At 36.0% G+C, this 27712-nt stretch overlaps 1 protein-coding gene and 1 pseudogene across 3 annotated transcripts in view; one reads left to right on the top strand and one right to left on the bottom strand.

Annotated features, from left to right (window-relative positions):
- Window positions 1-27712, top strand: part of ZNRF2 (zinc and ring finger 2) — a 70983-nt gene that overhangs the window by 29584 nt on the left and 13687 nt on the right. For all 3 annotated transcript variants that reach the window (XM_036230439.1, XM_036230440.1, XM_016123823.2), the window contains exon 2: window positions 10573-10668. In XM_036230439.1, coding sequence (XP_036086332.1) covers window positions 10573-10668 — 96 coding nt within the window. The remainder of the gene's footprint in view (window positions 1-10572; window positions 10669-27712) is intronic.
- LOC118611145 lies at window positions 22080-22196 on the bottom strand (annotated as a pseudogene).

Consider the following 27712-nt stretch of genomic DNA (forward strand, 5'->3'; position numbering starts at 1 on the left):
CCTACTTTCCCCCCTATGTTCCCACTCCTCCGCTTCAGCCAGTGCCTCCGGCCCGGGGACTTTATTTTGCTCTTCAGGCATTCTCACTTGGATGTTAACTTGTGTGTGTGTATGTGTGTGCTTCTTTGTTCTAAGTAGCTATTCCTGGGGAAAATACTTTCTTTAAGTCTCTAATTCCATGTTAGTGAATGAGATCAGTAACGATTTTAAGATTTAATTAGGATGAGCGATAAAAGATTACCTCCTTTGGAAACAAAGTAAACTAAAAATTTTATGATTTTATTAAAAAGTACTCTAGTATATATCATCCTCTTTACATAAAAACATTTTTGTGGTCTATTAGGGAGAATTTGTGCTGTGATTATCAGAAGAATACGTGCCTCATTATATTGGCTTCTCCCTCATGTCTCTGTGGCTGAGTGGAATATTAAATGATTTAAATGTGTGTTTTATCTGAAACGACAGAAAGGCACTAGCTATTTTCCCCCAAATAACTCATCCAGATTTACGTGAAGAAAATAACAAACCTTGGGACTTCTGTCTCCTCTGTTCTCTCTACCCCATCTTCTCTTACTTGCTAGACAGTCGTTTTACATATTTTCTTGTCTTTGATTTAGATTTGATTCTGACGGTTGGCAGCACAGTAAAATCTCTGTGTTGCCTGTGTGTGTTCACGTACATGTGCAAGAGGGAGGGGGGAGAGGAAGGAAAACCGTGAGCCAGCTTTAAACATGTCATTCAGTTGGCTGTTCAGAGCTGCCATAGTTAATTTGAGCACTAAGTAGAGAATTGTGGGAGAGAAAAAACTCCATGCTTTATCTTCAAATTGGGGTGAGAGAAAGGATATGTTAGAGGGAGGGCATAGTTTTTCATTCATTCAGCACATAATTTGTGAGTAGCTGTTCCACTTTGGCACGGTGGCGTGAGGTAAATAAATATCTGGATGTGAAACATGACGAAGATACGTTTTAAAATAATTTCCTATGTTTTTGTGTTCAGTGGAATATTTTGTATTTTTATTTGGTAAGTTCTAAAGATGTTTGATAAGTTTCATTAAGGCTGTAACTGCCTAGTTATTAAATAAATTTTAAGTCTAATCTGGTTACTACATGTTAAAAGCAGTAATTTTGTTTTCATTCACATTTTAAAGAGACTTAGAACTTTAGTGATATTCAACTGAACCTTTAGTAAATAGTTTTTGGAATAGCAAATACGTGATAAGACACATAGAAATATGATAGGAACAATATGTGTACCTTAACAGACAGAACTTGAAATGAAACAGGTAATAAACAATTACAAGCCATGTGGCACCCAAGTTGATACTCTGTTTCTAGAGGTCATTATCAAATTTTGGTCATGTTTTCTGCAACTCAAGAGAATAGAAAACATGTTTACAAGCAAACTATTTTGCGACATTCAGCTTATTGAGAATTTCAGCTGTGGCCTGTATAGATTTTTCATAGTGTTTTGCTTTAAGCCAAATTTGTGTTGAGTTACTAACTGTAGTGGTTAGAGTTCATTGTAATAATTATTCTGAAGTCTGCAGTTGTTAAAAATATGTTCGCTCATTTACCTTATGTGTTAATCTAGAGCCACGATGGCTAGTGGGCGTTTTATAGCTGTACCGTGTCTTGGATGAAAAGCTGTGGCTCAAAGATGCGTTTCTCCATCTAATCTGTGAATTCCCAGAGCAAATGCAATTACTCCATCCTTTGCCTCTCCCTCTTCCTCAACTGAGAGAAAATTTCAGAGCAGAAGCTATTGTCTTGTTTATGAAAATAAACAGACTAACTCCTGTTGAAGTTCTTTGCTCAGTTCCAAGTTCATTGCTTACTGCTAAGGTTTAAATGTTTGTGTGCCTCCCCTCCCTGCCCCGCCACAATTCATATGTTAAAAACCTAATGCCCAAGGTGATCGTATTAGGAGATGGAGCCTTTGGCTGGTGATTAGGTCATGAGAGTGGAGCCCTCATGGATGGGATTAGTGCCTTATAAGTCTGCAACTAAGAACAGGGCCTCACTTGACCGTGTTGGCACCCTGATCTCCAGCCCTACTGCTGTCTCATTTTATGACTTTTGGCAAAAATTTTTACTGCACTGGGTTTTCCTATCTGTAAAAGGAGATAAGAGTAGATGCTTTCTTAGGTCCCATTCACATTATTCTAAACTTGCACCTAAATGGTGTGGAAGTTAATTACAGTGATCATGGAAAAACAGCACTTTAAATAGGGTATTGTTAGGTGCACCTCGTGTAAAGCATATAAAAATGTCCACTCTCATAAATATTATTTTTTAAATAAGGAACCCAAAGTGGGAAAAGAGATTAGTCCACCAGACACTATTTTTTAAACTACAAAGAAACCTTCAGGGTGTACTTAAAGAACCCTTGTAGAACATTTTGTGAATCAGTCACAAAATTGTCACAAATAGTAGAAAATGAATTTTCCTTATGGTCTTAAAATATGATCTTGACATAAACTAAGATTTTCAGGCAAGTTTGTTATGCAGATTGGTGTATGTTGATATTAGTTTTGTAGGTTCATCAAGGATTTTTTTTTTTTTGTAGAATTAGATATTTAAACATTTAATCTGGTAATTATGTTTGTTGAGCAAGGTTAAGATGCATTCTATACATTGTGTGGATACATTTGTTTGCTATGCTCTTATTTTTATTTTGTTAGAGATTTTTGTCCCTTATTAAGTAGCTGTCATTTTTTTAAAACAATGTAGGTTTTAAGTGTTTTCTTTGGCTTCTTAAGCATTTTTTTTTTTTATATAATAGAAGTTTTACCTATTAGAAAACCATGATAGTTAGAAGATAGAGTAGTCTACTGATCTTGCCTGTGGTTATTTAGGTGAATTGGCTTGCATTTTCTGAGGAAGTTTTTTTTATAACATATAATCCTATATTTGTTAAACTCAGAACAGGATGTACTGGCAAATGAGATGTCTTCCTCCTCAGTTCACATTCTAGACCTTTTGCTGTTTGTCATATATACTATAAAACTTTTCCGATGGAAGTTAATTTACTTACCTTTCATTTTATTGGTGTATTTTCACCTTTTATTGGCATGGTTAGAACAATTTTATCTTTAAATTGGATTTTTTTTTTAATGCAAATTATTCCTGCAAGCAATGGTTAGGACTCTGTTAATTGTAGTTAGAGTAACAAGTGATTATGAATTCCTAATCTGCCCTTAATTGGTGCTACTCGTGCCTCTCTAGAACTCTCCACAGAATGCGGGCCAGTTGTGCAATTCATTCATTCACGCGTTTATATTATTTGAGAATAGGAAGCGGCAGCTACTGTGTTGTATTACCTGGGTAGGGAGTTTGGAGCAGCAAATGGAGGTCACCTGATATAAAAATTGCCTGAATTCATATTTCTATGATTGATTCGTTCTGTTGTTTGTCATATTCAGCGCATGTATACCTAAGGGAGTTTTAAGCCTATTGGTCATTTCCTTGTAGAAATTATTTATATTAGCCAATTAAATTACCTAATTGAGATCAGAAGAAACAGAGCTTTGTTGAAGGTAACATATAGAGAGAGAGTTTTGATTTGGGGGAAGCTTGGACCGCCAGCTCTGTGTGGAGAACGTCGATAACCAGCGGGGGTGATGGACGGCTGACACGTGGGGAGGGGCGGAGCATTCGGCTTGTCGGAAAGGCTGGAGAAGCGGAGTCCTGGGGTCGGGCACCGTTGTGTCCCTCTAGCGGCCAGCCCAGGCTGTCCTTCTGTTCTCTCTCGGAGTCGGCAGTAGGTTACAGGCCAGCCTCTTCAATGGGGCCCTTTGTTTTGTGTTTATTTTGTTAGTAGCTGTTAACTAAACAAGCACGTTTAGATGACTTATTTGCAGGTGCAGAGCGACTATTTGATATGCAATTTCATAATAGGGACAGGTCCTTTCATCTTTTGTCTTGCCCAACAAGTTCTGACTGAAGGTAAGAGCAATTTTTCTACCTTCGAAAATACAAAACAGGAAGCTCATCCTTATTTTCCTGCCAGTGGATGTATTTACCAGACTCAAGTGTGGTAGAAGGAAACAATGTACAAATAGTGAGTAAAAGTAGGGTTGGGTCACTTGAGACATGAAGAGGAATCTTCTTGCCTTAGTCATCAGCAGTATAAAAGGGCAGGTGCTCAGGTGGACGGGTGTTGGTGTGTCCGCTTTACTGTGTAAGGTACCTTTGATCAGCAGGTACATCCCATTGACTTGCTCCAGGAAGTTTTCCTTTAGTCTAAAAAGTCTGGATTTTATCATTAAAGAATATATTTTAGAATTGTACTGTTTTAAGAACTTGCAAAGAATAAGTGAATTATCTGAAAACTGAACAAGGGTCAATTTCAATAATTAATAGCTACTGTTTACTGAATACTACATACGTTATGGTCACCATATGATGATTTGCTTGAATTGATACTCGTTTATGACTCTGGATTACATTTCCTTTTATGTATTTGTCTCATAGTTAAAATGCTCAGTGTTTTTGCTCACTTAATTAAGTTCCTATCAATTCTTCTCAAACTCGTTGAAAAATTATAAAGCTGTGAATCCAGTACTGTTTTCCACATGGTTAAACACATCAAGAAACCTTATCAGTTCGTTCCCCTTTCCCTCCCTGTCTAGCCCTTCCTCTCCTCCCTTCCTTCCTCTCTTCCCTTCCTGTTCCTTCCCCTTCTTTGTCCTCCCTTCACTCCCTCCTCCTTTGTCTCCCTTCTTGAACTCTCTACTCTCTTCTAATCTGAACCTTCTAAACCTGACACACAATCTCCAAGGACTTCCCCTCACCTCTCCTATCAGAGATCTTGTTTTCTTAATCTTGGTGTCTTTCTCTTTGTTTTCCTCTTCTCTGTTTGCTCCCTTGTTTTAGTGGAGCACATGTTCTAGAAGATTCTCAAGAGTGCGCCCAGGAAGGAGTTTTTAATGCTTTACCTATCAGAGAAAAAATGTAGTTATCAGTCAAGTGTGAATATGCCTTAGTTTGGGTATATAGTCTTAAAGTCTGGGAAGCTGTTCTATATGTTTTACATGGATCTTTTTTCCTTTTGAGAACTTTGCATTTGTTCTTTATCCTTGATGCTCTGTTATTTCATAGCAGTGTCCTTGGTATGGCTATTTATTTGCATTTGTTGTAGCAGTACATTCTTCCAATCTGTACTTGTTGACCTAAGAAGCATCTAAATCTGTAGAGAATTTTATAAGAGTTTATCTGAGCCAAACTGATATTGCTGGGAAGCAAGATCTCAAATACTTGGAAGACTGAGTTTTGCATTTTCTTTTATACCTTTGATGGGGACTGGATTACAGGATAGTTAACAAAATTATGTGCTCTCTTGAGGGTGGTTATGCTTCAGGGGTCTGAAAAAGAGGATTGCTCTGGCATTTCAAAGTTATGTTAACCTAGGTGCACAAGAACAATGGACAGAGCCTGCTGAAGGGAAAGATAAACCTTTTCAAAAACAAACAAAAAAAAAACCAAAAAAACAAAAAAACAAAAAAAACTCGTTATCAGTCTGGGGAATGACTAGCCACCATGACCTGCCCAGTTAGGAATTTATGGTCAGATCACCCTGTGAGGTTACTTTCCATCACTGGACTTGTCAGTATCATTACACAACCCCTTTTCATCCACAATACTCAAGAACTTCAGTTTGGAAAATTATGCCTTTGATAATTTCTTCCTCTTAAGTCTGTTTCTGAGTGGTTGGATATTAAATTACCTGGATTGATCTTCTGAGTTTATTATTTACCCTCCTGTTTGACTTTTGGTTCTGCTTCCTGTAAGATTAAAAAAGATGCTTAGAGTAATGGCTAAGGACTTAGGCTCTGGAGCTAGAAGTTCTGTTTGAATATTAGCATTGACAATTTCAAGCTGTGCAACCTTATATAAGTTACTTACCTTTTCTGTTTTTCATGTGTAAAATAGGGTTCATGTTAGTACCTAACTCAAAGAATGTGAGGATAAATGAGTTGATTCATCCAAAGTGGTTAGGTAATTTTCTGGTACATAGAAAATGTTAATTATTACTGTTATTTGATATTATTATTATCTAAAGTTAATAATTCTGTCTATTTGTATTCTTAATTTCTATCAAAAGTTTAATTTTCAATAGCTTTTGTTTACTTCTCTGTTTCTAGTTTGTAGACCCCCGTTCTCGTTCTTTGATGCAGTACCATATTGAATTGTAGGAACAATTGAGGAAATTTGGAAAATACCTTGAACGTATAAGATGGACACCAAAGCAAACAAATAGCAACAAAAGCAAATAAATGGATAGAAAACAATATAGAAATTTTATAATTGTAAGATTTTGGGGGGTTAGCAGTGTTGAAGTTCTCTTGTTTCTCTCATTGTCTGTATATTCTATTTTGGTGTGCATCTTATATGTTGGAGGCTTTTAAAACATTCCTCATAATTAGGTTCAAATTATGTTTCGCGGGAACATATGTACGTATCACGTCCTCAGTGATTCCCATCAGGCAGCCATATACCCGCCTGCCCTGTGGTTGGTGATGTTAAGTTTGAACATTTGTTTAAGGTAATGCCAGCCAGTGTGGCCATTTTAAAACGTACCTGTTTATCTTTGTTAAGTGATCTCGAGTTGATCCTTTGAGAGCGTGTAATTATTTGTATGTACTTTTGCATTCTTCTTAAATTTTCTATACTGTGGTCTGTCATATTATTCATTATGGCTCTCGCATCATCCACATTTGGCCAGGTGAAGCCTTTTTGAGCTGGCTTCTGTGCCTTTTTATGTGTTCACATTAATGTTTGAATCCTTCCTTCGTCTGGAACAACAAGGTATTCTAAGCTCACCTTACACTTTCCTTTACCCAGACCTGGAACAAGCCATTTCCCAAGGAGTCGGGGTTCCTTTTCATGGGGGAATGATATTTAGAAACCCAAGCTCTGGGGGCTGGGTGTGCTTTTTGCTGCTGAGGTGTTACTGCTTCTAGGCCCTTTTAGTGGACTGAGCTGTGTGTGTTATTTTCATCTATTTGATATATACTTAAATTTGTTTGTTTTCATTTATATTTAATTTCAGTAGGGATTCCCCCCTAATCCTTGTTTGCTTTTTTATGTTTGAATTTATATATCATTAGTATTGTTCAAAAGTCAGAAACTTCACTAAGGTATATTCAGGAGCACCTTCTTCCCAGTGGTGTTTTTTTTTTGTTTGTTTGTTTTGTTTGTTTGTTTGGTTTTTTTTACCACTTTCTCACCACCAGTAGGTAACATGTACAAAAAACCTTAGTTTTTAGTTTTTTGTTTTCGTTTTTTTGGTTTTTTGGTTTTTTTTTTTGTTTTTTTCCTTTCGAGCACTTTAAATGTATCAGCCTACTGCCTTCTGGACTCCAAAGTTCTCATGAGAAATCTGCTTATAATCTTACTGCGGATTTCTTCTAAGTGACGAGTTACTTCTCTCTTGCTGTTTTCAAGGTTCTCTCTTTGTCTTTGTTTCCTGAGGGTTGGATTATAAAGTATCTTGATGTGGCTCCCTTTGAACTCATCTTACACAGAGTTCATTGAGCTTCTTAGATGTTTATATTCATGTCTTTCATCAAATTTGGGAAATTTTCAGGCATTATTTCTTCAAATAGTCTCTGAGCCCCTTTCTTCTCTATGTGGGATTCCCACAATACATATATTGATTTGCTCGATGGTATCCCACAGGTTAGGCTCTATTAACTTCAATCTTTTTTTCTTTCTGTTCCTGACATGATAATTTCCATTGTCCTGTCTTCGAGTTCACTGATTCTTTCTTCTCCCTGCTCAAATCTGCCTTCGAACCCTTCTAGTGATTTTTTTTTTTTTCATTTCATTTATTTTACTTTTTAGCTCCAGAATTTCTTTTAGATTTCTATTTAGGTATTCTATCTGTTGGTATTTCCATTTTGTTCATAACATCATTTTCTTGACTTCTTCCACATCTTCCTTCAGTTCTTTAAGTATTTATAAGGAAGTCATTTTAAAGTCTTTAGTATATCTGTCATCAGGTCTTTTTCAGGGACAATTTCTGTTGATTTTTAATTTTTTTTTTTCATTTGAATGGGCCATACTTTCCTGTTTATTTGTATGCTTAATTTTTTTTGTTGTTAAAAACTGGACATTTGAATCTAATAAAGTGGTAGCTCTGGAAATCAGATTCTTTCTCTTCCCCATGGTCTTCTGGTTTTTTATTATTGGTTTTTTGGGGGTGTTACAGGCTGTCTCTGTGCTGAGGATCATTAGCCTGAGATACAAACTTGAAGTCTTCTCAAATCTTTTCTGAGTCTTCCCCTGGGCATGCATAGTCACTTTCTCATTTCCTTATATTCAGTTGTTTTTGAATATCCTTTAGTCTTTAATATCTGGTTCCCAAAAGGAGGAAAAGAGAAAAACGAAAGAGAAATAAAGGAGCAGTCTCTTCAAATTGCTTTGTATTCTCTCCAGCCAAAGTAGGAGGCGCTTAAACAATGATGGGGAGGTCCGACAACAATGACTGCCCTTTTCTTTGTGCTTCCTGGATCAGAAGCAGCAATCAGAGCATAGATTCCCAATATTTGGAGGACAGAGTCTTTTTGCCCATCCTGGCTCCTGTAAGCTGTGTGTAAGCTCTGCCTGGAACAAGTACCTGTCTTGCAGCTGCAGGTGGAGGAAGGGAGCTGCTACTGCACTAAGAGCTGAATTTAATCACAGTATACTGTCCAAGTCTTCCCCTGGAAGTTGTGAGCCTTCAGCAGACTCCAGGATTCCAAAATAGTAACCTCAGATAGACTCTGCCAGTGCAGTTGTCTTGGTGGGGAGACAGATTCCTCCAGTGCTTCCTACTGTCCTTGTCCCAGAATCCTCTGTTTGTGCATGTGTGTTTTGGTGTTGTTGGGGGCATACCCTCAGGGTGAGATCCTAGTAATGGTGTTGCTAAGATGAATACATAATGTGATCTAGTTAAATATTACCATATTACTCTCTGTGAAGTTGTATAATTTTGTACTCCCTCTGGCAATGTGTTAAAGTCCCTGTTTCCCCACAGCCCCACTAACAATTCATTGTCAAACTTTGGACTTTTTGCCAGTCTGGAATGAGTTAATGATATCTTAATACAGAGATACAGTAAAGCCTAAGGAGAGAGAACAGTACATACAAAGAACCACCTGAGCTTCTAATTTTTTAAAATGCATTAAATACAGTGTTCAAAACCATGTATTTCATTCAGGAAGTTGAATACCTGGGTTAAGTACCCAGGTATTTTCTTAATTTTTATGAAGTTCTGCCTAAGGTGTTTTTCTGGTTTGATTCATTTGGTTGCAGTGAGTTTCATGTCACAGCAAAGGAAGTGAGTGTCTGTAAAAACACGTGTACCATAAGCAGAGTGCCACCAGAATCTGAGGCAACTTCAGGGGCTGGTTCCTTTCACCACCCTTCTTGCTACCTGTTGTCTCTCAGGGCACTTTGGCTCCGCTGCACATCTGCTCCAGGATCTCCATGTGAACCATTTTTCCGTTTGCCAATAGTTTCTGTTCTCCTGTAAGTTCACCTTACTAATGAGCCTGGATGGACACGCCAGGCTCTCTCTTACCCCCACGTGACCTTCCTGCTTCAGCTTTTGACGGCTGTTTTTTAGTCACATTTCTAACAAAATTGGATCGGCTCAGACCATCTTTTTGTGTCATTTCTGTCGTTTCTAGCCAAACTATAAACTGGCTTTTTTGGATCATGTCAGCACTGCTCGGGCAGCTTGGAAATGTCCCAGAAGGGAACCGGAAGGGAGCAGGGAAATGGCAGGGGGCTGTGGGTCGGACAGTTCCCCTCGGCAAATAAGGCAGCAGGTTGGAGCTGAATGCGTAACAAACTCTCTCCCTCAGTGTACCAGTTTACTTTTGTTTAACAGAGTACTCTAGGCAAACACTTGGTGGTGCAGATTGAATGAATATTGTAGGAAAGTAGGTAATACAGAAGTGTCAGAATTTGAGACATTTTCCCTATTTGATGCTGTTTTCTATTTGCATTGTGACTTTGGTGGTAGCGTGGTGTGACAGAAGGACCACTGTACCTAAAGTCAGGAGTCTTAGATGCTAGACCTGAGTTTGTTGTTCTGAAAGGCCTCACTTTCTTCATGAGGAAAAATTTTGAAAGATCAGTGTAGTAGAATAGTTTCTAAGGTACTATCTATACAGCTATACAGCCTGTGATTCAAGTTGTAGCATATGAAGCTAGGGAATGTAATTTCCACAAGGATGGCCAGAATACAAAGCTATTATAATGAAATCAAAAGTTCAGGTTAATATGAAAAAATTAGAAAGGAGAATGATGCATACACCAAAAACGCTATAGGAGTTTTGTAGTGAACCAAATTCGCCTCATTTGAACTTGGTTTATTTGAAATGGGATGATCTTCGTAAACTGATTTAAGTTGGATATTATAGTCACAAGCTCCTTTATAAGAGCTTTAAGTTCTACATAAGTGGTATGTTATTTTAAGTGTGTTATTGAAGTTTGGAATGCTTTTTGTCTTCATACATTTTTAAAAAACATAGATGAATATTCAAATAGTTAAGTAACCTGGTTTTCTTTTGCTTTTTAGGATTTAAGTGCCCTGTATGCTCAAAATTTGTACCCTCAGATGAAATGGATTTGCATCTTGTGATGTGTTTAACAAAGCCAAGAATAACCTATAATGGTAAGTCCGGTGCTTTAAAATAATATTTTAAATTAAGATTACCTTAGGTTTTTTACATTTCATGTATCAGGTAAAATTGAAAGGCAAGGAAAGACCATCTGTGAACCCCGGAGGCGACTAGTATTTCAGTTCGGTCTGGTGATTTGGCCATGCCGTTTCCTGTCCACTGTCCACACTCTTGATATTCAAAACCTTCGGAGAGGTTTTCAGTGTAGTTTTTGTACATTTTGAAATAAACTTGAAAAAAAAAAATCAAATAGTTCTTTCCTGACTTTAAATAGATGGAATAAAATAAAGGAAAAAAAGATTTTTTTCAGAATTTCAAATAGACAAACTTCAAAATCCTATAAGAAATTTTAGATTTTTCTAGTATAAAATTTGGTTTGGAATAGAATAAGTAGGAAGAGTACCATGAAGCCAATTAATTGAAAGATTGATTTCATTCAACCAGTGTCTTTGAGTACCTTTCAAATATGAAGTATAGTGTTAGGAATGTGGGATATAACAACGAATAGAGCAGAGATGGGTGCTACAACCCAGGATCACCCAAAGGTTAGGCAGCACAGCACCTAGTTCACAGTCCGAGTTTTCTCTCCAGGTTAAAGAAAAAGTTGGGAGGGGTAGAATTTAGCATTGAAATGAACATGTTGCTTTGAGCAGCTTTTTCGCAAATCGATTTAGGAATCTCTCCCTGTCTTGTAAGGTGGTACTTCAGCTACACTGTTATAGTGGTGAAGTAGAACACTTTTTCCCATTTTCCAGTGAATAAGGAAAAGTAGCTTTTAGTAAGTGTAACTGTTGATTATATCCAAACCTATTTGCATTATGAATTGATTTGGCTACTTTGCATAATCTAATTGAAATTTAGTTACTTAAGTTTCAAAATTTGAGGTAAAAGTGATTGGGCTTATTTCTTATAATGACTGCATTATCTTATCATTACCCTTCATAATTATTATGTTTACACAGGTATCTTTAAATCTTAATACTCTGGCCTTGAATTTCAAAAATACAAATGTATTTCCTTTGGCCATATATTAGCATACTAAATATGCTGAATACAGGAATACAATGTTGTATTCTGTACATTTACTTTTTGTGTAATATATCTAAAATAGTCTCTTTGTATGTTGATGTTCAGCACTTTTTAATTTCCTTATTTAATGTGCTCAAGTCATTCAAATTTTCTACTAGATCATCTACTTGGTATCTTAAAGATCCAGTATATAACCTTCTGCTTGGGGGTACTATAAACCAAGAATTTAGATTTAAAATACTTAACAGTATTCCAATTTAGATGTTAGTAAACTCAATGCAAAAAGTAAAGAAAGTTGCAGCCATCCTTAAGAATGGCTGCCTACTTTAAGGTAGGTAGATCTGAAATCTTTAATTTGCTAAATATATATTAGCTCTCTATATAGCTCTCTATAAACTCAAGAAGCGAAAAACAGTTTCTGCATAAAAATAATTTATGGTTTTTAAAGTTTGAACACTTGGCAGTGGCCAACTAGATGAAGGGGGAGGAGCTTTGACTGCCCAGTTGAGGTCAGAGAGGTGGCGTGCTGGCCATGCGCTTCCCCACACATGCGCGTGGGAATTCTGACGGCACCCTGTTTTGAAGGTGGAGCCCTTGTAAGGGAGGAAAAAAATCCCTCTGCCCTTTTGAGTTCTGGGCTGAGACCCCTGCAACAAAAGACAGATTAACAAGAGAAAAACAAGCAATAGTTTATTAACGTGCGTGCCTGCTGTGTACATGGTAGGTGCTCGGGAAAAATGAGCAACTCTCTGAGGTGGTTCAGAATGTGGGCTTAAATATCATCTTCAACTAAAGAGGAATAAAATGAGGGTGGGGAGGCCAGTTTGGGAGGTTACCAGGGACGTCGGAGTAAACAAGGGTTTGTTGTGCTGATTTAAGTTGGTGCCTTCCCCACTGAGTTGGATTCTCTCGCAATACTCACTTGTGATCTGAAGTCATCCTTTTCTTCCTGGTACGGAGAGTGAGAGACACCTCACAAATGGAGATTTCCCTTATAAATGTTAGTTTCGCTTACGGAAGGGTAACTCGAACTCTGTTTTCAGAGCTTCTCATGTGTCTGCTCTTTCTCAGTCTTAAAACAATCCTTATACCAAAGAGGCATATTTGGGGGTAGCGTATTCTTCTAGCCCTCAGCCCCAGATCTCACCTATCACAGGTGATGAGTGTGTGTGAAAATTCCCCTCTTGAACACCCAGTCAGGCAATATTTGAAACATAATATTTTTTTTCACCTGGACTCCTCACAACTTCATATTTGAATTCCTAGATGTTTATTCCATAGAAGATATGCATCAGAGAGATCAGGCCTCAAAAGCGTATTAATAATATGATTTTTAAAAAGTTCAGCTGAATAAATTTGAGGATCTAAGTGGCTTTTTTCAAGGAATTGTGAATCGGACACCGTCTCATCTGGCAAATAGCGAAATGGAAGGCTTTCTAGGCAGAAGGTGGGGGCTGGGTAAGGAAGTCTCATCACAGAGCCTGGGTGTCAGGCTCTGTAACCTTCTTTAGGGGAAGGGAGGGATCTACCAAGGATGACCTCGCTAGAGTTAACCAGATTAACTGGTTAAAGGTTACAATCTCAGAAGAGTCTGGAACTCCAGTTAGCTTAGGTATCAAGCCTTAGTTTGCTGACTTGACACAAGTGACTCCATTTTGGAGCTATTGTCTTTTTTTAAAAAACTCAAACAAGAGAATTCTTATTCAGCAGAATGCTTATTTATTTATACCTTTTTCAGCCTTATCTAAAGTAGCTAGATCTGAAATTTTGAATTTTATTTATTAAATGTATATTAATTGAACTGTAAACATTTACATTTCGCAAGGAGAATTGTTCGACTTGTTTTGCAGTCTGAATATACTTATAGTCAAACTTTTGGAGTTTCAAATTCATACTCACAGAGGTGATATTTTAAATGTTGGTTTGTTGTCCACACTAGCTCACAACAGCTTCCTTCCTTCCTTCTCTTTGTTTTCTTTCTTTTTAAAAATTCTATAATATATCCAAATAGCCAAGTCCTAAAACTGAAGAAAAAAATTATCTGGTTAGGTGGAAGCTCTCGGGGATTAGGCAGCCGGCTCTGCAGAGGTTCAGGTAGGCAGCTCAAGGAAGTGGTGGGGGATGATTCAGGATGCTGTGAGTGGTCATCTATTGCAAGTGGTACATTGGCAGGAAGGAAAACTTCAGATGCCACAATGAGTGTTCGTCTGTATAGATTGCGCTTAAGTCAGGGTCTGCCTTTTTCAAGTATTTTTCCCTCTTTCATATACTTCATTCTTTAGTTTATGAACCTAGTAATTCATTGTATAGTCTGTGAACCTAATATAAATGTTATGAGCATAGTGTCTTTCTTCATTTTCTTGTTCCTCATCTTCTGAATATTGAGAACAAACCAAAAAATGAAATAAAATAATGGTTAGCAAATTTTTAGTCTTGATGATTTCGGTCTTTAAACTTCACTGGATTATGTATAGCATGTTTCATATCACATACAGTTCAGTTTTTATTTTAGACTTTTGTGATTAAGGGCAGTAAGATTTGTATTTAAGAAATCTTCGTTTTATTAGTAGTTGGTACTGTGTCCATATGTATCTGGAGGAGGTATAACTTGAAATAATTTTTCTTCTGAGAGTCCATTATAAGTTCATACAGTGGATCAAAGCTGAGCCTTTTCAAAATCATCAGAAAGAAGTAACTAATTCTATGGTCGGAGTAAGATGTGACTCTTAAACTCTGTTCAAGTTAACGTGTTTGAAGACACGCTGAGTCAGTTGGAAGGGAACCTGTGTGAAGGTGCGGAGGACGGACCCCTGCGTGCTGCCTGCAGGGGAACGCGCCTGCGCCTGGCCCCGCGCCTGGCCCCGCGCCCGGCCCCGCGCACCAGTGCTGCAGGGAGACTCAGCAGGCGGTCAGCCTCGCCTTCCCGGCGCACATGCACCTTCTCACAACCCCACTTCCCAGGCGGTGCGATCGCGGAAGGAGCATATTTCTCCCTCTAGATACTGTCTGGCTTTTCAGCCGGTTGTGGTTTTCATTTTACATTATATACTTGCTTTCTGCCTTGCATACTACATTTTCTTGGTTTTAAGACCCCCCTACCCCATTTTAATCTTTCTGAATTCGGTATGTTTTCTGAATGGGCATTATAACTGAGATTAAAAAAATGTTGCCAACCCCACTAAGCAGAATTTTGAATAAGGTAATGGATCAGAAATGGTCGTTCAAGACACTTCACCTTAGTTATAGTCTTACCCAGTGACCAGAATTGTATACCTGTTTTATATTGCATCAAGGTCAATTTTACTGCCCTTCTGATAACATATAGTTGCTCAAAAGCACCATTTTGCATTTAAAATGTTGTAAAGAACAACACTTTGTACAAAATACAAACTTAGAATTCAGCTTTGTTTCAGATCTCTATCCTTTAACTTAATGACTGTGTTATCTTGGTCTTGGTTTTCCCTCTTGTAAACTTAGGACTAGAAATAGCGCCTATCTTTCACAAAGTTATTGTGAGAATCAAATGGGAAATCGTGTTTTTTGTAGGTGGTGAATGCTAAGTAACATGATCTATAGTTATTACTAAGAAATATTACCTTCGACTTTGGTAAACATGTAGTAGGTGCCATATTTAACATGCTCACAAATCTAAAATTTTTTAATATTTTAAAAGAGCATTGTTAATTCCATATTAGATGTTTAAAAGTCTTATATGGCAATAATAGTTTCTATAATAAATGGAGAAATGGGAGGTGGAGGATAATTAGAAAACAGCCTGCTCTCACATGATGTGACAATTAAAAGCCACAGCTTAGGAAAAAATATTTTCCTACTTTTTCTAAGTAACATGGTAACTTACCTACACAGCTGAAATCTGAAGTCTAAATTTGATGATAGACAGATTGCTTAACCTTTATCGAAGCATAGATCCTTTTATTTTCTGTATAGAAATAGAAATGTAGAAAGCTGACTATACATAGATAAGTGTTTATCTTGAGGTACATTTTTTCCTATGGCTTATTAAAAAAGAAGATACATAGAATAGAAATTAGATTAAAAATACAGAGTTCATTGAGAAGGAAATTCTGATAGATCTCAAAAGCATGAAGTAGTTTCAGATTTCATTTCTTATTGCATTAATAAAATTTGAGAAAGATGACTTTTTAAAAATTTACTGATTCTTAATTTGTTTTATTTCATGGATCTTTACATAAACCTTGACTTTTGTGTTCTTTGTATCGCTTTCAATAATAATTTTTTTCATTCCAACATTCAAAGTAAGCTTTCTTGGTTTTAAGAAATCAGAAGAGGAAATAAAAGAGACTTTATAAAGACTTTTGGAGTGCAAAAAACCAGGTGAACTAATATTACTTTCATCAAAGGGAAAAGAATTCCCCTCCCCCCACCTTGTTCTTACTTTAGCTAAGATATGGTATTAACAAACTCTCATTTTAAAGAAATTCTAAGACATATTAACCACATACATTTCCAAATTTACCTTATGTTTATGTTTCCTCTTTGTAAGAGCAAAGCCAGGACTCAGCCCACGCCTGTCAACAGTTTTGCCCTTTCACAAGATATTTTATATGTATATGTATGGTAAAAGATAAATTATTCTTTTTAGACATTTAATCTTGATGTTGAAAGGATTAATAAGATTTGGAGAGAAATAGAGGGTGTGTTTAGAAATAACAATTAAGCAGGTATAGTTTGGGGCAAGGGAGAATGAAAAAAAAGAATTGAAGGTAAAAAGCTAAATTAGGGCTTTTATAATGTGGAACTTAGAAGATTAATCTTGCATTTATATGCAAAATGTTTGTAAGGGAAAAAATTTCTTTAAAGACTAATTTGGAGAATAGTATGGTACTTTCTGCGGAAAGTGGTGGGAAGTGGCCGTAGGATGTGTGACCACAGGAGACGAAAGACAGCTGTCAGTCACACCGAGGGGTTCTAAAGGGTGAACTGGGTTTAGTGATAGCTGGAAGTGGGGGGGGAGGGTCAGAGGTGACTTGAGGGTTGACTGGAGTGACTCCATTTGGGGGTAAAGAGAGTATAAGAGAGCACCTAGCTGCTCTAAACAATATGCCAAGGATGTTGATCTTTGTGAGTGTGAAAATGACAAAATGTGATTTTTTTAAAAAGGATTTTTCCTAAAGAGAGGAGTAGGGATTTTTTTGCTGAGGGTCATTGAGTATTATTGAGTTCAGGAAAGATTTTAGAGAGGACTGTTAAAGAAGTGGTTCGTGGATATTTTTTCAATGACCATTTATTACTCACGTAACCTTTTTAAAAAATGCTTTTTCTCCCCCATTTAAGTCACTTTGGCCCTGCTAATTCAAAACGCTGCCCTGAATTTGCCTCTGAGATGGCACTGGGAAGTATCTTCCCAGCCACCGAGTGGTTTGGTTTTAGGGCAAGCGGTATTAACACAATGGCCCTGCCCTTGGGGGATTTGTATTTAACTCTTAACATTTAAACATTGTATTAAGGTAATATAATATTAAAAGTGATAAACATTCTAGACAGTCCCACTCCTTTGCCATTAAATATTTATAGTCTTTATGATTTGCCCGACTTTTCACCTTTACTGCTAGACTGATTTTGGGATCTTCAGGATTCTGTACCCCTCAACACCGCCTTTTATCTTAATTCCTTTAAACTGTACTCCTTAGCATTCACCTCAATTCCTAGATCTTTACTTCTAATGCTTTTTTAGTATGAGATACCTATTTATAACCAAAAAATCTTTGACACTCGGATCTTGGTTTCTAAATACCATTCTCTGTTAGAAAAAACCAGGATTCCTTGGAGAAATGGCAGATTTTAGGGCTGGAGCAGAGATAGTAAAGAAGAGCCTGGAGATCCTGTTTGGTCTAAAAGCAAGAAGGTACTCGGAAACCGAGAAGATGAGGGTGTGCCAGAGGGACAGGGAGTCAACCCGAAAGAGCTCTCACAGTGAACAATTTGAGCAACAAAATTAATGTAGCATGGTATTGGGTTACAACCCAAAGTATAAAATAAATGTATCTGAGTTGCATCAGTCAATCAATAAATCATACAGAAGAGTAAAAGTTTAACCTGGAGACTTAATCGTAAGAGGCAAACCGTTCATTTCTTCAAATTTTTTTTGAAATGTTAACGTTCCTATTTGTTGTGATGTAAAAGAATTTCCTTCTAAAATTTTCTAATGCGCTATATATGTTCTCTGATTTTTAAATAGCCCTAGGACACACTAAAACATATTGTCTGTGGCACATGTATATTTTGAAATACATAATCTTAGTTTATTATCAACATTATAATAGTAGCTGAAAGGGATTTAGAGTGATGATAGCTACTCTTATGAGCCTCAGCAACAAAAGACTATAATTTTCTCTTCCCCAGGTTTTCGAGGGGAAAAAAATGAGTTCATATTGTTAGGTTTTATATTGTAGAATTCTCATAGTGAGGGCCTCTGTTATGAAGTTTCCCTAATTTCAGATATATTATGTTTATTATATAGAGAGTACATCTGAGTGAATAGCTTATTATTCATTAATGTAAGACTCAACTGGACTCTACATGTTTTACCTTTTAATAAAGAATACATCTCTAAGGAAGATGTGCACTTTCTTTTGTTCATCATTGTTGTTTTGAGATTTTCCATTTATTGCCCTGTCCTGCGTCAAAACCATCTGCCCTTTTGAAGGTAAATCTTCGATAGTCTTTCTGACTTCTGTGATTATTAGTTCTTCTACTTCCTGAGTCAATTTTGCAAATTTGTATTTTGCCAGAAAATAATCTTTTCCCTCTAAATTTCCTAATTGTCATAACATTGCATGTAATATTTTCTTAAAACTATTTTAATCATTTTAATATCTTTGGTTTATTGCTTTTTTTTATTCCAATATTGTATATTTTTGCTTTTATACTTTTGTACCTTGGTTAGGCTAGTTAAAAGGGCATGTATTAATAGATCATTTCAAAGAAGCTACTTTAGAGTTGTAAATAAAACTACTAATTTATTATTACTAAGTTAAATTAAGCTACTTAGTGTATTTTCAGTTTTACAATTTTAAAATATAGTAAAAGTATTTCAGAAATAGAAATATTTCTGAAAGCCTTTTTTAGTTGTATCCGAGGTTTTAATATGAATTGTTCTTTTTGTTAGTTTCCAGATAATTTCTCATTTCAATTTTTAATTTCTGATTCAGAGTTTAACCAGAAAAAAATAAGCCTCAGTATTGAAGATAAATTTTTTAGGAGTACAAGTTATGTGTAATGAGAAGTCCTTTTGATCTTGATATTAGAAAATACTGCTCTTAATATCTGTGCTTTTGGAATTTATTCATGTTTTCTTAATAGCCAAATACATCACTGAGTTTTGTAATCATGAATATAAGAGAAAAATATATACTTTCCCTTTCCTCCAAATTAATTGACAGCGTTTACTATGCATCTTTTTATTCTGCTGTTGGTTACTTTACATTAACATACATCCTTAAATGTATTTCTGTTTTTTTCTATCAAAATTAGAGGTTTTCTTTATGCTCTTTCCCCTAATATGTTGTTCATTTTCCTCTCCCCACGCCCCTTTCCTCTATCTCCAAATCTTGGAGATTATGAAGTAATTTATAGACTTCCCATTCTACATTGTTCAGTTTGCATTGGCAGGATGTTTCTTTTGTTTCAAGAAACCCATAGTTATGTTACAGTTTCCATCACAGTATTATCTACGTAAATTTAAACTTCTGTTATACATGTATCATTGCTCACTGCTGTTTCTTATACTTTTCATTTATCTTTTTGTATGTGGAGATTTTTTTGTGCTCATTTTAAATTTCATTCGAGGCATTTCCATGAATAATTTCCTTAGAAAGCCTTTCATGGATGGTATACTTAAATGATGCCCAAATGCTTTTGTTTGCCTTTACATGTGAGTATTAGCTGAATATAGATTATTTCAGTTATTTTTTCCCCTTTAAGTCTGTAAAATAATTGTACTTTCTAACTTTCAGTATTATAGATGAGAAGTCTGACTGGGTCTCATTTTCATATTTTAAATTACTTGTTCTTTCATTTGGAAGCTTACAGGTTGATTTCTATTTTTGAAGGTTGGAAATTTTATTTTTAACCCAGGGTGCATCTATTTAAGTGTTTTCCTACCCTGCACTCATCTGATTCTACTTGAGATTTCACGAACCTTTTCAGTAAAAACTCAAGTCTTTAGTCAGTTTAGGGATTATTTTCTTCCAGTATATTTCTTTGATTATAATTTCTCAGTTCTCTTTTCTCCTGTGACTGCTACAGTTTTAATATTATTGCTCCTGGACTTGTCCTCTGTGTCTTAACATTTTCATTTATGGTTTTGGGGGGATTTTTTTTGCAATTACTTACATGATATTTATTCCAGGTTACTAAGTTAGTATGCTGCAATGACCTTTTGTTTCTCCGAAATATTTCATTTAAAAATTATGTGTTTTGTTTCTAGGAACTTTTACTTGTAGTCATCCCTCCCTCATCTCTTCCCTTCCCTCCCATTCATTGTGACATTATCGTAGATGTCTATTTCGATTTTTCAGTTTGGTTCACCTTCATTCACATTGCCGTGTTTGCTTACATAACGTATGACCTTGCTCTGTTACATAATTGTAGCAGTCGTAGACTTTCTCAGCACACATGTAGATCGTACTGCTATTTCTTTCTCAAATAGTAGATGATAGGATGCTCGATGTTCTCTTGAGTTCGGTGGTCATCAGCTTGGCAAATACCAAGGCTTTTTGGTGTGAAGGTGTAAGGAAAGAAGTTTCTTGGTTCCTGGGTGCACGGAGAGTTCTAGCCCCAGCCCAACGTGGTAGCCTCTTTCTGGTGCTGTCAGGGTCAGAGCACCCTTCTTCCCTTGTCCCAAGTGGGATTCATTCAGTACTGCTGGCTCCCTGGGAGAACTAAGGATTAGCAGGCTTTGAGCAGGTTCATTGAAAAGAAAGAAACCTCTTTCCTTATCTTTAGAACAAGTAAAACAAAAAAAAATCACACTTGCATTTTCTTGATTTTCATGTGGTTTTATTACATGAGCTTTCAGATGAATCTAGATTAGATCCTCCAGGATCCAGCAATTAGTTATTTTAGTAATTTAGTAGCTGAGTAAATGGAATCAAGAAAGAGCTCTCGTGAATTAATGTTACATGACTGTCAATGTCAGAGCTACTGGGTCTCAGCTTGCTTTTTCCAGCTGCATTTGAATTTCATACTTTGCTTTATTATCTCAGGAATGGACATTTTAAATATCTTTATTGTGCACACATACTTGTAATATTTTAGCCATACATTCAAATCATCTTATAAGAATTTGTTGGCATATTTGGCATATGCTCAGTGCTTTCTAGTTGTTTGGTTAATATGAATCTCTTGGATAGAGAAGTTAACACACTTAAAAAAAAAAAAAATAGGTCTGAGCTCAGCTGAGTCACCAGACTGCAAAGTGCCCAAGTCACTGATGCAGCCACCCCATGGCTATGGGGCGTTTTCTCTGTCCATTGGCTGTTATTTGCTGTTTGGCATTTTCTCTGCTCTCCTGAAATCTTTTGTTTCATTACCGCTTCAAAAATATTTATGGAGCACTTACTATCTGTAAAACACTATGCTACTCGCTGGAGTAAGCAAAACCTGGGTTCCCTGCCCTCATAAAATTTACACTTTTATTAATACAGAGGTTACAAAGTATTGGCTACATCTGGCTCGCAGATATTTTTTGTTTTGTTTTGCTTACACAGTATCAAAAATGATTTTCACGTCAGTATTTTGAAGATGAGAAATTTCACCTATAATCCTAATTTTGCAGCTGCTTTATAATGCCGCTTTAGATAGGACAGTTTGTCATGGTTACTTATTAATCCCTAAAACCCGGCCAACTTCACTTGGCATTTATTGTCACAACTGTGCTGTTCTTTTTTCTTCTTTCTTTTTTTTTTTTTTAAAGAGGAGCTACTTCTTGAATGTTTTCTGGCTATCACCCTGAGGCATTTGAGTTCGTGACCCTTGTACGCTGTTGTCAGCCTGCTAATTTTCTTGCAGATCTTTAAGAAGCAGAAGGGAAAGACGCATTCATTACATGTTAGCCTTAATCAGCAAAAGCAGTAGACACACATTGTAATATTCTTTCCCAGATTCATTCTAACAAAATGATTGATAGACTCCTAGTTCATAAATCTGATAGTTCTGACATAACATAATATGTATTGTTGCATGCTGTAATACCATTTGAGTTGACATTTTCATTTACTTCAATAATACTGTAGTAAAATTTTGTTTTTATTTAGCTAACATTTACTTAGAGCTTTTTAAGTATTTTCACATTCATTAGCTGTTTTACTTTTTTATTATTTATTATTATTTATGCCTACAGCACCTGGTCTTCCTAGGTGGTCTCCCATCCAAGAACTAACCAGGCCCAACCCTGCTTAGCTTCCAAGATCAGATTGTTGGGCTTGTTCAGAGTGGCATGGCCGTTGGACCATGGGCTGTGGCTCCACTGGGGCGTGAACCCAGGACCTTCTGCTTGTAAAGCAGACATGTGCTAACTGCTACACTATGGAACCATGTCCAGCTCTTTTATTTTTAATCATCAATATTAAAGACTGTGTGAAATACAGGTATTATGTATGACCTGTAATTATTTTTTTAAAAGGAGACTCAAAAGAGGTTCTTCATATATTGTTGAAAGTTCAGGCCTGTTCTTTTTCCATGAGGCTGCCTCGCGTTCAAATTACCTCATTACATCTTCACAGCAAGCTTAAGAGACAGGTGGAGCAGGTTTCATCATTTCTTTAGATTGGAGAAAACTCAGAGGAAGAGTCCTTTCTTGCCAGAGATCACATAGCTAGTCTGCAGAACATACCTGCTCCTTGCGAGGTTTGGTGCTAGGCACATAACAGGTATGTCTTATTTCTTACCACAGCGAATGAGGTAGGTATTGTCATCCCCATTACATTCCTAAACAAGCTAAAGAATTGGAATTTGAACCTAGAACTGTCTATAAGTAACACTTGTTTTTCCTACATTATATTCGGATTTCTTGGCTTTTTTTTTTTTTTATTGCTATTAGGAGCCTATGCTCAGCTTTCTTTTCTTTCTTTCTTTTTTTTTTTTTTTAAGCACTGGTGTTTTCTTTCTGCAGTAATTCAAAACAAAAATAAACCTGAAACTTAAGTTTACTTCAAAGTATATTTTACTTTTTTTAATTCATTAAGCAGTTTCAATATATATATGTATTTGCTTTTTAATGTGGACAACTCCTACAGGGAAACACTTGTTTAGGGTTTGGCAAATCAGTGTATATAATTGATTTTAAATTTTGGTTTGTCGTTGATTTGTGATAGGGAGAGGACATAGAAAGGTATTCTTGATTTGAAGATTAGGGAACAGTTTGGTTGCGTAATAATTTCTTAGGTGATTTGTATGACTTTTCACAGCTTATTAGGTACCTAATTCTATAAATACTTACTCCTGAGCTACCTTTTTTAGGCAAGTTAGGAGCAGAAAGACCCAAGAAAATGAAATTTCTAAGTATTGATTTAGTATATTCCTTTTGTATATTTTACCTTTTAGAGTTTATAGTTTGGGTTCCATTTTAAAAGTAAAATGGTTACATTTTCTTGTAGAAGGCACCAAATGCCACTTTCTAAAAGTATTCCCAAGGGTACAGATTTTTCCTTAAAAGTCATTAGAATAGTCACAAGTTCTGTCTCCTTTTGAAGAATGAGTCTCAGAAAGTTTCTGACAATGCCAATGAAAAGCGAATATGTGTTTAGTCAATTCTCAGTTATATTTAAAGAAAGCACTGATGTGATAACCCATGGCATTTGGGCCGAGGAAGCCAGTCATTTCTGGTCAGACCAGAATAACTTTCTAAAAAAGGTAAAGGTTGACACTGACTAGAAACTTAGAGTTTTAGACAGTTTCATAAAGGTGATCCCATGTTTTTATTGGTATATCTGTTTTACAGTAAAAATGGCAATTTCCCTTTATTAAATGTCATTTCTAATTCTCCTTAATATATTTGAGTACAGTAACAGCTCATGGTCTAGAATCTAGAATATTAATGTTAACTTCTGTAAGTCCATTGGAGATAACTTTCTGTTTGAAGGTACTTATTAATAAACCTTGCAAGCCCCAGTTTTCCATTCTTTGAGTAATTGCTTCTTACTAATGTTGTGAATTTTTTTAATTCTTGATTTTTCTAGGGATTATTTCACATTTCAGCTGCTTTTGTTTTCTACTGCTATCATTGAGGGTTCAAGAACAAAAAATAAGTCTTCAGGTAAAATGCCTGATCCATAATAGTGCTTGGCATTGTATTTCGCTGAAAAGATCATATACCTGTATGGATGCCTGATCTGAAAATAGAGTTGTAATGATTATGAAATTTTCGCATGGAGTTTTCTTGGCTGCCTCTAACAAATTTGTTTTTTTGTTGTTGTTTTTTTTCCCCCTCCCAAAAGGATTTTGGCTGTCTGCTTTTTTTCATGTTGTCTTGATCTGCACTAACTGTAATGGATATGTGCTTGGACTTGCTAAATATTTTAATTTTGCATATTTGGCTGCTTGGATTTTAAATAATTTCTTTGGGCAATGCAAATTAAGAGCTTGAGGCTATAAGTAGAATCAATTTACAGGAGTTTTTAATTAGTTCATAAATGTAAATTCCTTCTCTACTATATATTTTAAGTTTTCATATTTTACTGAAATTAAACAAAATTTAAAATTTAGTTCCTCAGTTGTACTAGCCACATTTCAAGTGCTTGTTTCAGGCTACAAGTATATATTAGCTACCATTTTGGACAGCACAGATAAGAGACTGTTTCTGTCATCATAGAAAGTTCTGGGGGACAGGACTGTTGTCCTGTCCAATAAAAGGAAGTAAGCAATAAAGTGTAAATTCATTTCTGACACCAGTTTCTATAGCAGTTTAATAACTCCAGAAGATTAAGTATATAACAAGTCTTGAGCTATTTCCTCTAAATGTGGTAGCCATTTCTATCCTGAGTATTTCAAACTTGAATTCGCCTAAACCAGTTCATTTGCTTCAATATTTACACTTTTTTAAAATGAAATTATTTCTTGTAGCAAACTTTATGGAGTAGTAAAAAGGTCAAGAGACTTAGCCTAAATTTGAATCCTGATCACAGGACTTTATGGTTTATAACTTCTGGTAAGTTCTTAACTTCTTTGATCCTTAGTTTCCTTACTTACAAAGTGGAGGTAACATTAGTTACCTCATGAAAATAAAAGATGTAAATACATCTAAAAGCATGTAACAAAGTGGACATTTGTAATACTTTTAAATATAGAATGAAGTCAAAACATTTAAAAATTAATTAGTGTCATTTGCATGGAGTTTTCCCAACCTGGCAATTACAACATGTCTCTCTGGAAATGGGCAGTTCAGGAGTATTTGTGGAAGTTTCTGGTGGCCAGGGGATTATTTATGATGCTGTGTGAAGTTGAAACAACTAGAATACCAGAATGGGGAGAAAAAGAAATAGAAAAGTGACCAACTTTGTTTTTGGAGAAGTCTATAAAGTACTTTCTGATAATAATGATAAAAACTGATATTTTGTGTAGTGTTCTTGTAACATAAAATTTTTCACATAATTCTTTAAAATTTCATCTCCATAATATTTTGAGTGCCTTTAATATACTAATATTAAAGAAGAGTAAAAGGAAACTCGAGGTTGACCAACATTTTGGGGTTGTATAGCTAACAGTGAGAATGGAAATTCATATTTCGTTTTCAACTTTAAATCTTACATGCTTTCTACTTCAGTATGCTGTTCCCATGATAGCCGTTGTATTTCTGAGGCAAGTGTGTATTTCAGATGGGGCCCAGGTATCCGTAATTTTTTTCCTGTGTTGAGGCAGAATGCATACCCAAGGTGAGTCTGGCACCCACCTCTGGTTAAAAAGCATTGCTGTCTTCCAGGTTTATTATTCTTTTCCTGTATCAGCATATTTAAATTACTGTATAAATCATGTGAATAAAACAAAGAATTAGACTGATAAGCAATACACTGATTTAACTTTTACTCCTCCAGATACTTTGTTAGTTTATCAACAACACTTTTAAAAAAGCAACACAATTTAGTTTCCTGTTCACAGTCTTGAGTGTCTCTCCCATTTGATGAGTGGCGAGGGGGAATCCAAACTAGCCAGCTGTGGTAGTTAATTCTGTTAGTGTCCCCTTTTCTGCTTCCCTAGTACCAGTTTCGGCTAGTTAGTAGTCCGCTCGCAATTTATGCAGGTCCTAAAGCATTGACTCCTTATCACCAATAGGTAGTATCTTCATGAATGTTTTCAGTGGATCAACTAAAGATTTTTAATAGTCTTTTCTTAGATGTCTTGAAGATGCTTCAGGGTCCTGAATTTAGTGGTACTTCCAGGTTCTGTTTAATTCTGAATGTACCACATTTCTAAGCTCAAAACTTTGAATGAAAAGACAGTGTCATAATGAGTGGGAGAGGTGAATACTCTAGCAAACCCCAGGTAGGCAACAATTAATCACATTGCATAGTGAATTTTCAAAAATGAAAAATGTTTCAAACATACAAGGACAGATTCTCTTAGAAATAACACTTTCAAATTTGAAAATTAAGCATTTGCTATTTGAAGCAGTAACCATGAGGTTTTGCAGTGAGTGAACTGTCCTTTATCTCAGAGTTGCTTATCATAATGCATTTGAACAGTGGCTATAGGTTAACATTAGCTTCTACTTTTCTGAGCAGAAATCATTCACTAGAAGCTGAACAGTTGGTCTTGGGCTGCTTCTGTATTGAAATTAATGTGTTTGGGATGTTCTTGTATATAGAACATAAAAAATACAATTTGATTATTATTCCTTACGGGGGTTTAGGGAGCTTATGATTAAAATGACTGACTTTAGAATGGTTTTCTAAATCAAACTTAGTAGCTACAAAGCATAACATTATACTCTTAAAATAGATATTCTGTTAATTATATGTAGATTGGATTTATCTTTGTTGGATTATAAATTTTCTTATAAACAGGATAAAACCAAGGCCTTTTAGGATATTAAAGTTTTCCCTACGTAAAGATTTTAAAAAATTTATTGCAATAAAGAAACGAGACTTGGTAGTCATAGGTCAACATGAAAGTATTGTAAGAGTTAATTTTCTGTGAAGAGTGTATTCAGAAGCCTGTATTTAGTAGTTTCTATTTACTTTCATTTGGTGATGAGAATCTATTACATAGACTTATGGCAAAAATGTGGCAATACTTTTTTTCTTTCATTTTTTAAAAGCTGGTCTATTTCATTTCCGTAATTTATGGTAATTGAGATCTTATGGTTCATTTCGACTTCAATCTAGATGCATTATTAATATATTCCAAAATGTGGGAAACGTGACACTCTAGTCCATCAATTCTAAGACACACTTCTTTTCCATACTTTAACAGCTTTGAAAAATGTGATGGGTCTTACAAGTGATTTGCATCATAGTTTAATAGAGACACTTTTTTCTTACTTGATGGTATCTAAAACTAACGGATAATCATTTATGTCTTAGGCTTGATTAAAAGTGATGGTTTATTTTTTTGAAGTTAGTTAGTTAGTTAGGATACCTTTGTGGTGAAAAAAAAGCTGAGTGGTGAGAATATGCCATGTTATTTGGAATTCTAGATCTTTATCAAGACCTTTGAGTGTTTCTTTCAGAACCCTTCCTTTTTGTTCTCACTCCTATCATCTTACTGTCAAACGACAAAACTAAAACAACTTAGTGACGAGTTTGATGTTCTTTACTCACGGGAAACCAGTGCAGGGATTGGGGGAGTACGGTCGCCCACCAAGTGCTTCCTGAGGGATTTGGGGTTAAGAGTGGGTTTCCTAGACCAGCAGAAGAGGCAACACAGAAGGGCATGGCCGGCTAGGTCGGGCGTTTCCCTGGAAGGCTAGCACTTCGTTTTTCAGGATAGGTGAGCTAGCCAAAGCCGAGTAGGATTGTGGTTGGCGTCAGG

The sequence above is a fragment of the Rousettus aegyptiacus genome, unplaced genomic scaffold (assembly GCF_014176215.1).
Source record: "Rousettus aegyptiacus isolate mRouAeg1 unplaced genomic scaffold, mRouAeg1.p scaffold_m13_p_13, whole genome shotgun sequence".
In the NCBI taxonomy this organism is placed as follows: Eukaryota; Metazoa; Chordata; class Mammalia; order Chiroptera; family Pteropodidae; genus Rousettus; species Rousettus aegyptiacus.